Consider the following 13,295-nt stretch of genomic DNA (forward strand, 5'->3'; position numbering starts at 1 on the left):
GCCAAAACTGATCTAACTCTAATTAAACAGAATTTTTGTTTAATTAGTGTTTAAATGTCACGAAAGTCACATAAGAGGTTGACCCTGATGAGGCCCCTGTGTACTAAAGTGTCAACATAATGGTAAGTCATGGTGGCAAAGGCCAACATCTATTCAATACTTTCATGTTAAACCACTAACCAGGATAATACAATTTACAATACAATGTTGTGTAAGCAAGTCAACAAAAGCAACACAAAGAAGATGACATAACGGCAAAAAGGATGCTCGCTTGTTACGCCTGGATCCCACCGTACCAAATCACTCTCTTACTAAACTGACAAAGACATCAATACCATAGACTTATACACCATAGGTTATAGGCGCTTGTGGAACAACCATTGCTCAACTCCCTGTTTTTTTTGGATCACTATTATTATTATTGAAATATTATATTAAAAAGTTGAGTATTAACATAACGGTAATCATTAACATTGACTAAAACTATAATGAGTAAGTACTATGCCTTATTTTCTTCTCTTTATTTAACCAATTGAACCTCAGCATTGTTATTTGGTAATACTTTACTTGAAGGTATCGACATAATCGTGACATGACACTGTCATAACTATGACAAGACACTGTCATGAACATGTCATAAATGTTATAAACAAGTCATAAACGTTTAATCAACATGACAACTTGACATAATGTCATCCTGTTTAATGTCAAGTTGTCTTAATAAGGACACTCCAAAGAAATTTAATGTTGAGTTTTCATGACAAATACATCTTCTGGTAATGTCATCCTGGTTAATGTCAAGTTGTCATTACAAAGACATCCCAAACAAATGTAATGTCAACTTGTCATTACCAAGACAACTTCTGGTAATGTCACTTTGATTAATGTCAACTTGTCATAATCAAGACAACCCAAACAATGTCAACTTGTCATGACAAAAACCGAATGACACTTAATGACAGAAGTCATAAACGTTTATGACTTGTTTATAACGTTCATGACAGTGTCATGTCATAGTTATGACAGTGTCATGTCACGATTATGTCGATACCTTCAAGTAAAATGTTAGCGGTTATTTTTTTTATTCTTTTTCCTTTTCTTCTTTCACTATCTTCTCCACACAATCCCAATAAGTCTTTAATTCAACTTAACTCTTTAGTGTTACGGTCTGTTCTTTACACCACTATGATCCCTATGTTTTGATTCCCTTGTCATTGTTTGATGTTGTCATTTGTTAGCACGTTTGTTCTGTCTTGTTTTATATCACCAAAAAAACAAATAAAAAAATATCAATACCTATACATATAGACATATTGTGATATACATCCATTGTGTTAGGTAATTATGTGTCTGTGAAGGTTCTCAGTCATCCAGGTCTTAGTTATCGAAGGAAGGATCAAAATCAAGGGCAACTCGACTTGACTAAAGGTTTCTTATCCGAGAGACTTCTTCAGTTCTGACTCAACGGTAGGTAAACCCAGCTGTGGGGTCGTTGTCAAGACGATCAATACTGCTTCCTTAATTAGTAATCCTGGCTGTTGTAACGACAGATTCCCGAGGCCAAGTCTGAACAACCATTACGATTAAGAAGTAGTCGTCTCTAGGATGAAAGACAAAATGTCTTCAGAGCACTTGCTAACAAAGTCCAGTTGCTCTTGATTTTAACCCATCCTTGGGTAATTATGTAATCTAACATGGAAGTCTCAGCCATTATCATAATCACGTGAGGATTATGGTTCATATTTGTAATATTTACGTTTTCATGTATTCACTAAGATTAAATGATATAAACCTGGTTTCAGGTAGTTCCTCTAATGTAATAATATTAATTGGATTAATTTAATAAAAATAATGTTCACCAATATCACAATTAAAACACAAGTTTAAAAACATTTTAGTTGAACCTGAGGAGTGAGGTCTGGAATAAAGACTTTCTGTTTATCTTATATCGCAGAGTGCCTGCTGATCAAATCACATATGATCTTTCACATGAAGTGCCACGTCTGAATCTGAATCTTTATCCCCCATCTCCTGCGTTTTTCATCCTGCATCTAACCAGGATATACCCTGAGAATACTCGTCAAATCCGTTAAACTGCTTCTTCTTAGGGTTTGGGTCCGATGGGAACATCTTTTATGAAAAAGCAGCGATAAGCAGATGGCTGGGGAGGCACTTGTCAAGGCTGATGTAGCAGAATACAGCATTTGAAAACCTGTTTAAAGCATGGCCCTTTTTGTAGTGTAGTGTAAATATCGTTGACCTTTCAGTGCTCTATATTTTCCAGGTCCTTGTGAGAAGTTCTGATCTATATCTGAAATAAACAGCCGCTCGTTTCTGTTAAAAGGTTTATGTTATATTACGTAGACACGTAACCTCTCTACTCACCAAGCATGATGAGGGTGGTCGTCCCTTGTTCGTTTCCAGAGGGGTAGGTGGCGTACTCGCAGGTATACCGGCCGGCATCGGACATTTTGAGCTGAGAAATCCTGATGGACGGGTTCTCCAGACTGTTGTGGAGGAAGATGACTCGGTCCTTGAAGGACGGGTTGGGGAAACTCTGTCCGTAGATAGGGTGGTATACGGCGATGTTGTCCCTTTGACCATCGATGGGTTCCCATATCCAAGACACCTGGTAAGAACAGAGTTTGTGAAAAACAGTGGTTATTGCTTGCCCAATTGGGTTTTTAAAGTGCAATTTCTCTATTAGGGATTCAAATGTGCAGACGTCTTTTAATTTATAGCCAGACTAATAAGATTCATGAACACAGAGGAGCTCTTTTAAGAATGGTCAACTAATGCAGGGGTTTTCACCGTGGGCTCCCCCACAGACAATTGCGGCCCTAAACAACCAAAAAAGTTTTAAGAGAATGTAAATAGGAAGAATAATGTTTTTAATTTTGGCAAACTGGAACTAATAAAAATGTAAGGTATTTTATTGTGTTACCTCTCAGTTGAAGTTTAAGAGGACGTTACAGTAAACCACAGAGCTTTTATTGTGACGGGAAAAACGGAAGTGGATAAAGGGTTGTATTGACCCTATTGTCTATTGACTGTGATATCGTTGAATAAAGTGAGACGTGCAGTGCCGTTTTGGTTCCGGCATTGGAAGCCTGTGTTTCTTTATTTTATAATCCTCAAACCTGAGTCTAGTCAATAGTGTATCCATGGATGTGCAGACAACTATCACAGGAGTATTCTGATACTGAAGAAAACTTAAAAAAAAACATGATGTCTCTCAGGCAAGTTATGGAGGGTCTTTTTTCTAGGATTTCTAAGCGGATTTATGGATGTTTATTTGCAGTGCACATCAGAGATATGATATCCTTGGAAGGAGTAAGACAAACTAAACGAATTTGAATATGTGTATCATGACTCTGTGTTCAGATTTGACACCATTATAACTCTGAGAAGAGGAGTGGGATTTTTGCAAAATTTGCAAATGATCGGGTGCAAAGGTTTTTAATGTAACATAACTGCCTCCATGAGCTGTGTGTCCCATCACTGCTGCAGGTCCAACTGCTGCAAATGTCAATGTACCTTTCACCTTTCCTGTAACAAGTAAACCCAAAGTGCTTTACGAAAACAAACAAAAACGACCATACAAATTCACACACACAAACACACACACACACACACACATTAAACAATGCCTGAGAAAAAAAAAAGAAAAGAAAGAAAACTTTCAAACTTTAAAAAAAAAACACCAGCATGATCCTGTTCTTTCACGCATTCAAGTACATACTGCAGGAGCACCATTATTTCTAACATTTCTCTGAACATGAATTGTAATATGCGCGTTCTTTCTTCCGTGAAACCTGAAATTATTTCACTTTTAGTAGCAAAAATGTCAAACTCAATTAAAGCTGTCAGAGTAAGGAGCCAATAACCTATTGCAAGATGAAATTAAAGGTTTCTTAGACCTGCAAACCCTCTCTCAAGGATCCCGCAGGCGTTTTTTTATGGTTTCTAATATGTAAAAGATATTGATTTCTGTTATGGCTGTATGAGACTCTACCGCTAGGGAGAATACTGTGATGTCCTACCAAATTGATTTCCCTTTCTCTTCCATTTTCAAAGTGACAGTGTTAAATACAATCTACTGGCTCAAGTGGTAGACCAGGAAGGAGGGGGAATAAAATTCATCAATACACATTTAGCAAACATCTATTAAATTTGTGACATCTGGAGGAGCGGGAGAGAGACAGCAGAGAAGGTTAAATGTTGCGAAGAGGAAGACGGGTTGTAAACCACATGTACTTGTAGATTGTAGAGAAAATATTATAGAGGGCAATTTAGCCCTCAATGCAATTTCGGTTTCTGTATGTGAACAAATTGCGTATTGATTCCATCCACAACTCAGAGAGGTAAAGACCAGGATCAAATGAAACTAGCAAACAGCTCAAAGCATTTGCTTTAGTACTTGGTGTGTGTTAGTGCATTAGAAAAAGTTAAGGTGGCGTCAGATAATTTGTCATCTGGGGGGTTGATAAAATAAATTGACTTCCAAACAGTCAGAAGTTAAAATGAGATGATCTGTGTGTAGAAACTGAGTCAACTCTGTCAATGACGATAGAAAAACACAGTTTTGAACTGCAACCAAAATTTTAAATACTGCTCAGAAACAGGGGCGATTCCAGGATTTTTTAAGTGGGGTGGCACTGGGGGGACCAATTATACAGCATAGAAAATCTGCTTAGAAATGTAGGAAATATTGGATCGGACAGAACATCCCATTCATAATTGATTTCATTTGTTTTCATTTTAAACAAATTGTATATCAGGATGCAATACACATTTTCTATAGGCTCAGTCTGCCACTTCCATGGTATCAGAATTTTTGAGTCGTCATGGAAACAACATATTATCGCCATAATAATATTACTCATTAGCTCGCAAGCTAGCCACAAATGCATCAAACAACCTTTTGGGGTTTTCTTCAGAGGTGCAAAGGTTTGTGAAGCTGGAAACTTCAACATGATGTCAGGACTTACTGCTTAGATCCAACCCCAGCTGTTGTTGGTCAGTAAATGTGGACAAAGTATGACTTTCCTTCTCTCCATGTGTTAAATAGTACATGGAAGAAAGTTAGACAGCTTGGTGCAGTTAGCAGGGGGAGCATATCTATGCTCCCAGGGTCCTATGTTCCCCCAGCTCAATATCTATTAAGGAGACCTTTCAAACGCTGTCAATGTATATAAAATAATCTATGTATATCCTAGTTCAAATGTTCAGTGTATGTTTCTCTGGGTCAATATGTTGAAATCACCCACATCGCAGAGCCTACTGATTTTATACTCTTTAATATGCCCTCAAATTTGCAGACAGCTTTCTTGACTTTGGACATTGACATCTCCACAACATCCATCTCCCTTTGTTGTTTTGCAATTTGAACTGCGAAGATAGCCTGTACCAATCACTACATTACATTGTTAGTTAATACGATGAGACACACATGCCCTAGGAACATACTAGGGATGATCCCGTTAGCAGGCACACTTGAGGGACATAAATTAAAAAAGGCATTAATGGTGACCCTCTCTTCTAAATTTTTGGAAAATTAGGAAATAAAGTTTTCTCCTGCTGATCATCTAACTTCCAGAAGGTCAGCATGTTTCAAACTAAGAGTTTGTCAGATCGTCAACAGTGTCATTGTCGGCTGCATCTGGCCAGCTGTGCGGAGGTGAGAAAGTATGTAGGGTGTGAACTTTTCTTTTAAGCCCTCTTTCTTCATTCTTTACACAGTCTGTCAATTTTCCGTGTGGAACACAATGAATACCTTTCCCCCTGCTTCTGTGCTTGAGCTAAACTGAACCAAACACTTCCCTGAGCATCTGTGAGTACAGTCACCAAGCCCACACATTGCTGCTCAGTAAATAACTCTAAAGTAACTCTCTATATGTAAATTAACTGCTTTTTAAGCCACAATAGTCAAGGTTCCATTCAAATTTAATACACATTTTAACAGAATTTTCCAGAAAGTTGGCAAAAGGAAATGCGAATTAATGAGCATTTCTATCCCCAGCTGGTATGCAAATATTAGAAAGTTGGGCATTAAGATAAACAGTTAGTGGCAGTAATTCTCTCGTTTGTTTTTATATTCTGCTGTTTCTTTTAGTTCAGTTCATGCAAGTGGTTGGAAACACATTTAATGTCTGTTTCAAACGCACACATATAGAGTGTGAACACAACTGTGTAGGACTTAGTTGGACCTAGTGTAGCCGTTTCCCCATGATTCCGGTGTTCAAAATATTCCTTTAGCAAAGCAAAATTTGTGCCATAAATAATAAAACATCCTTGCTTTTTCTGCACAATAAAAATATCACGAGGGAGAGAGTTCCCGTTTTCACCTCCAAATAAACCAGTTGTCTCTTCCAATGAATGTACTTCATTAGACATAAACTACCTTGTCAGTTTCACTTTGACATTCTGAGCTTCAGTGCTTCCAAAGCTACTGGAAAACACAATGTTACGCTCCATCTTCCTACCTGTGTGAGTTTGGTTCGGCCTCCTCCATCGATAAATTGACAGCGGAGATCAACAGACTCCGCGGGATTCGCCTCCACTTCTTCGTCGACTCGCACTTTCTGAGCCCCGAATCCTGGAGGCAGGCGAAAAAAGAGACAGAGAGGAAGATTATGCATCATCCTCAAAAATAATGTTGTTTGAATAATTGAACATGCTTGTTTGTACTGGAACTAAGAGAGGATCTTGAACAAACAGAGACTAAGAGGGAGACAGAAAGAGAGGTAGATAGACTATTAGTATTTCATTGTGAATCTGGTGTTATTTAAAGGAAATTGCTGTGATTGTTGTTTTCCACCTTAATGTGTTAGAGAGGATTTAAAACAAGGTTGTAGAGAAGCGAGAGGGATAAACGGAAGAGAAAGAAAATGAGGGGGAATTAAGAAAGAAAATTAAGAGAAAACAGAGACAATTTCTTTCAAGAGACAGAAAAAAAAGCATTTGAATTATGGGCCTTTGATAGCAGGCCTCAGGCAGGAGTCTTAGCTAGGCCCTGCTCATTACAACAAAACCTGTCTACCAGGAGGCATCGCTAGGGGGCGAGCCTTGAGGAACACCACAGCAGCTCGAGTAGTGCTTGAGTATGTGTTTGAAATTCAGTGGAAGGCACCTGTAACTCTTTGCCTGTGCATGAAAAACTGCGCGAGAGCAGGGTCAGTCAGACAGACCAGCACACTTTCAACTGAGATGATGAAAGGAGGAAGCTTAGAGAATAACACTGTCTCAACACCATGCAGTACCTGCTAACCTGCAGGCTGTAAAATTGGACTACTGGAATTACTTTTTTTTTTAAACATTCGTCTCTTATTTTGTGATCAATAGGGCCCCAAATAATTCGTCTTTTGAACCTATAATTTTCTGCTTTTTGCCTTTTTGTTAAATAAAAATTACTGTGGCTGTGATACCCTATTCTTTTCCCAAACATCAATCAGTGTTGAAACCGATCCTGTCTCTGCGTTCAAATACACTCAGGAGAGCCAGACTTCTACTGAATCTCGGATGAATTTGACAAATAAAACAGAACATGCATTCGAGGCTTTCAAATGAGACGCCGACTAGTTAAGCATGCAAGAGCAGCAGGAAACCCTGAGAGCAACACATTCTGCAAACAACAAGATTACAAAAGCACGCCTAGATACTTCAAACTGGATCCAAGCCTTGTCTTGTGTTTTTTTAAAAAAAACAGGGTTTTTCCTGCACAGAGACATCTTTGGCACCCCGCCACCAAAGACCCAAAGGAAAATCACCAGCACCAAAATGGTAAGAACTGAGACTAAAAATAGCAATTCAAATCCTCTCTAAATGTGTTTAAGAGTAATTTATCCAAGAACTGTTAAACAAGCAGAGCAAACTTCAATAGGATTCTCACGGTTATTTATTTAAATATTAATATCATTTTTTAACCAGCTTTGTTAAAGCTATAGTGCGTAGTTTCTGCTGCCCCCATGAGGAATTCTAATGACAACAAAACTGTCCCCACCCCTCCTCCACGCAGTTGCTAGTAGCCAAGGAGGACACGGAGGATTAAAAAAACATGATGGACTCTTCAGAAGAGGTAATTATCTTCACCCGAGTTTCTGCGCTGGAAAGTTGCCGGACGCCACAATCTTCTGAACATAGCCATACTGAGAAATCCAGAGAGAGTTGTGTGGAGTTGATAGTCTTAATTAGCTTTGTAGCAACTCATTTGGCAATGGCTTGAATGTAACGGACGTTCATTAATATCAAAAAGTTACGCACTAAAGCTTTAACTGGGGTTTTATTAACTCAAGCATAATATACATTTTTGTTTATTAAATTGTCAGAAATAACAGGTAAATGCATCGATTTCTGTCAAATAAGGTTACACAGACTCATTGGCTTTACTGTATGCAGACCGATCATGCTTACTTCCGTGTGTAATCGCCCCCCCCCCGCCCCATTCGGAGCCAGGAAAAACCCTGAAAGCACATCAGCAGCTGACGTGAATTGCCCCTGCCTCTTAGCAACAAATGACATGTGCTGTATTACATTTGTTGAAATTAATGAACTTTAATGAACTTGTAAGATGGAGAAAGAGAGAAAATGACTCAAAGAGAATGAGTAAGAAAAACAAAAAGATAAAGGAGAGAGAGAGAATTTGTAATCCCTCGTCAATGCAATCTAGTCTAAATCCAGCAGCCCGATGTGTTTAGCAGCTTCCATATACAATCAAGTGACATTTCAAAGAGTCTTTCATTGTTCATGCCTTGGAATCTAGTCATTTCGCTACAATAAGCCTCATCAACAAACCTCTTGATGCTCACTTTAGTAACTCCAACATCTAATGATGCTTTGCTCCCCCCCGCCCCCTGCTCCTTTAACTGCTCTCTGCTTGGCACTCACGCAGAGATCCAGACCCCTGCCATGAACCCCCTGCTGACCTGGGATCAAATCCCACCAAGGTCTTTTCTCCTCCACCTCCCCTCTGCCCTCTCAGCCAGCATCTGCGCCTGTAAAGATACAATTCTTGTGGGGAACCATCCTCTCACTCTCCGCACAAGAAAAAGGGGCTAAGCACTCGCTAACCACTAGCTAGCCCCGGGTGGTTCCAGTGTCAAAGCCTCTTAGTGTGTGAGGGATTGATTAGGACAATATGTTACATGGCGCAGCATTGAGGTGAATGGGCTGGCTGGGGTTTAGCCTGCGAATAAGCTGTAAAACACAGTCACATTAACAAAGAATGTGAAGCGTGTGTGCGTGTGTGTGTGTGTGTGTGTGTGTGTGTGCGCGCATGCGCTCTGCAGGGGGTGTTGAATTGTTTTGGATTTACAGCATGCATGCACCCACGTGTCTTCCCATGTGTGCAGGAATGACTTTTGCGTGTAAAGGCGTATGCTTAAAGGTGTGTGTGTGTGATTACTGTGTATGTGTGTGTGTGTGTGTGTGTGGGATAACTGTACATCTGAGTGCATATGTGCATATGTCCAATAATGTAGTTGTAATGTGAGTGCATATGACACTGACTCAGTCATTGAACCAAAGTCTCTACCCTGAGGGAGACAATGGGCTGTCAAACAAGTTATCCATTCCCACTGGCGAGTTTTTCCACGGCCTGACTCAACAAGAATAGCCGCAACGAACCAAAACAGTTCATCTCTGTCTCCGTTATTTGCTTACCCTTCCGTCACATATTTCTTCTCCTTTCTTATTTATTCTCTCATGCACAAACACAGAGATTAATTCCCCTAATTAAACAAATCAACACACATCTCCCACTATTCATAAAGAAGCTGAAATGCAAAAACAAACACACGCATGCACGCACTCACGCACACACACACACACACACACACACACACACACACACACACGCAGACACACACACACACACACACACACACACACACACACCAGACGGTCTCACAAAAGCCACGAAACACAAAAAGCTTTGGGTTATTTATAGTGGTCAATTAGATCTCTTCTGTGATGCAGGGGGAAATAATGACAACAGAAAGAGAGAGCAAGAGGGGATGATGGAGAAAGAAAGAATGAAATAGACTAAGAGAAGAACTAAAAAAGAGCTCAATACTGAAAAAAGAAAAAGCCAGAAAGAATGTGAAGGGAGCCAGAGAATGCATGGAGAGGAACATGAAGAAGCTATGGGGAAAGATACAGTACATGCAACACAGAAAGAAAGTCAGGAAAAAAGTTTAAAAGAGTAAAGTGACTAAAGGGATGACTAAAGCAGAGAGAGACTGAAGGTGATGGAGCAGCAGGGGGAGACTGAAGGAGGAAATGAAGAGGGATGACTGTAAGTGTAGAAGAATGAAAAGGAGGCCACAGAGTAGAGATGTGAGATGCTGCCAAAAAGAGATACAAGGTGGAAAAAGTAAAACATTGAAAGAGTGAAAAGGAAGGGAGCAGAGAGCATGAGATCGCATCAGAAATTAATAATTTCCTCAGAAACTAGATCCAAAAAGCCCCATGGAGACTGAGCTGAGATGAGCGAAAGGAAGAAAGTTTCCCTTCTTACCGTTCATGCAGGCCTACATGACCAAACAAGTTGACACCTGTGGGCGTTTTTTTTGCTGAGTGTTTTTTTAGGTCAAGCATCTGAGCTTTGTTGCTATGTGCGTCATTCTCACATAGACGAGTTTCAAACGTTATCATTTGGTCCATCTGATTTTGCATAGCAATAGAAAACCATATTCATGTCTGAAGAACATAATCTGGAATCTTTACTTGAGCTGAAGGGAGCTTGACTTTGGCCTATGACAGCTCAACTTATCTGCTGAAGTACTTTACTAACACCAACACTTTGCAGATATGCAGTGTTCCTTTAAAGAGGCACTCCACCTACTTGACTCAAAGTTCAGTTTACGCATCATGAGAAATATTACACATCCTGTGGAAAACTGCTAATGTCTTCTGTTGCACTGAAGGGGACTTTCCAAAAAAATTGAAAAAAAGAGAACTGAGATAACCCTGATGACATCATCAGGGTTATCACGGTTTGGGCTTGAGACCTTTAATGTGTAGTCCGAAGGTGTGGGGTTTGAAAGAAGTGTGCATTTTGAAGGCAGAAAGGGTCTAATAAAAGATGCTACTGAGTTGCATTATGGGAAATGGAGGATCCAGTGAAGCTCGAACCACACTAGACGCTTAAAGTCAGGATATCGCTGCTTCTCCCTGATTTTGACCATTCTTATTTTTTTAATTTGTGAGTTCCCCAACTTATTGAAATGCAATACTAATTCACTGGAGTATCCCTGTATAGCCCATCGTTTAAAAAAAATTTAAGCAGCTGATTGGTTAAAAATGTTTTATATTTTTTGTTTCCACACACCAATAACTTGTTCTCTTTACTTCTGCAAGAGGAGGACACTATTCACCAAAGTTTTCAATAAACAAGGCAGCTTAGAAATGTTTTCTTGTATTAGACCTATAAAGAGATAAATAGGAGGCTTTAAAAGAGCTGCTGAGTATGCTTCAGATCACGCTGATACCCTTGAAGTAACTAAAAGAAAAACAGGAATCAAAACAAAAGTTCAATGACAATTGTACAATATTATATTTTTGTTCTGCCACTTGATCCACAGTCAAGTCCAGTTATGTATTCACCCCGACTTTATTGAAGCACACACTTTTCTCAAATTGTTACAGATAATTATTCGAGTCAAACTTTCTGCCCTGTGAAATCACACTTAATTTTTGACTATGGCTGTGCTTTTTATTGTTTGCTCGGAGCGTTTCACACATACACTTGTCCTGCTATGAGAGAGATTGGTGTCAACGTACCACAACGATCCTTATCTTTTCACTCATTTTCACTGTGCTCACAGCCCCAACTATCCAACAATTTACAGCTTATTCTGTTGCACTCGATAGAAGTCACTGTGGATTGGAGCGTCATCTGAACGTAAAAAGAAAGTCAAAGAGGAGAGGCGGTTTAATGAATGGCTACACTCTGCTTCCCTCCCAATGCACCAGGGAGATGAATCACAGTTAATTGACATTTAGAAGCTTGTGGCATTTGCCTGTTTATGTGGAGCTTCCCTATGAAGACAGTCACGCAACGTAAGTGTTCGAAATATGCTGATGGGGTGCACACTCATGCATATTAACATCCAAATGATGTTATTGTGTTATCCTCGAGTCAAATTTGCCCCGCTTTCAAATTTGTTTAAATCAGAAATATGTGTTTATTTCAACCAAATTGCCCCAAAAAACATGGATGCATGGATGTATGTTGTATGGACCCATGCAACATTCTTCACAGGTAAAAGTAATGATTGCTTTCATTGAATTTTAGTGTTTAATTACATTTTATAGCATTTTAGCTTTAAAAGAAAAATGGTATCCTGACTCAACTTTGACATATACCAGTCTGTGATCCACTCAACAGCCTCTGATCTTAACTATTGGTCAAAATAATTCATAATGTCTGCTTTTGGTTTAACTCAAAAATGAGTTATAATGTCATTTGACCATGAAGAAAAAAAAAAAAAAAAAAAAAAAAAAAAGCATTTAAAAAAGGGACAAAACGTTTCAAAAAAGTGTCAAAAGCATCGACAAAAAGCGACAAAAACATCAGGGGGGAAAAAAAAACACCCAAAGAAAGTTCATTTTCGATTTTGAGCCGGAAAGACAACAAGTTCGAGGTCGACGAGAAGACAACACAAGGTTATAGCTTTAGTGCGCAACTCTCTCTGGATTTCTCAGTATGGCTATGTTCAGAAGATTGTGTTGTCCAGTGGAGGGTGACGCACGTAATCATGTGATCATGTGGACGCACCGACAGTTTTGTTGTCATACTTAGAATTCCTCACGGGGGCGGCACAAACTACGCACCATAGCTTTAACACATTTGTAAAGCTAAAGGTGCCGCTTGCAGAACAATGGAACAGTTACAACAATGTATGATGACCCTAGTTTAATTTCTTTTCTTCCAATTTTCATCATCAAGTTATCAAATTATTTCAGACACCATAATTATTGTGAACAAAGTAGATTCAAGCCCAGATTCTAGGCAGAAATTAAAGCAACCATCCAGGAGTGAAACAACATCTGTCTTGGCAGAATGTGCAGGAACACGGGAGTGAACAGTATGATCACGCCATTTAATCATGTCTTTGTCCTCCAGCTTTTGTCACTCAGATATCAAGGCAGGTTGAGTGAGACATAGCAGCTTTTGTTGAGAGACTGAGAGACAGCTATTAAGTGTTGAGCGATAAAGCACAAATTAAGCTTAAGGCCACTAATATAACTGTGCTACTAACATGGGGAGAGAAGAGGTTTAAAAGATTCATGCA

General features: G+C 39.2%; 1 protein-coding gene across 3 annotated transcripts in view; it reads right to left on the minus strand.

Moving 5' to 3' along the window:
• Positions 1-13,295, minus strand: part of pvrl2l (PVR cell adhesion molecule related 2 like) — a 325,590-nt gene that overhangs the window by 182,551 nt on the left and 129,744 nt on the right. For 2 of the 3 annotated variants that reach the window (XM_031295584.2, XM_031295582.2), the window contains exons 2-3: positions 6,486-6,595; positions 2,386-2,629 (exon numbers count right to left, since the gene is read on the minus strand). In XM_031295584.2, coding sequence (XP_031151444.1) covers positions 2,386-2,629; positions 6,486-6,595 — 354 coding nt within the window. Of the gene's footprint in view, positions 1-2,385; positions 2,630-6,485; positions 6,599-13,295 lie in introns of all 3 variants that reach the window. The other variant, XM_031295583.2, reaches the window with a different exon arrangement.

The sequence above is a fragment of the Sander lucioperca genome, chromosome 14 (genome assembly GCF_008315115.2).
Source record: "Sander lucioperca isolate FBNREF2018 chromosome 14, SLUC_FBN_1.2, whole genome shotgun sequence".
Lineage (NCBI taxonomy): Eukaryota > Metazoa > Chordata > Actinopteri > Perciformes > Percidae > Sander > Sander lucioperca.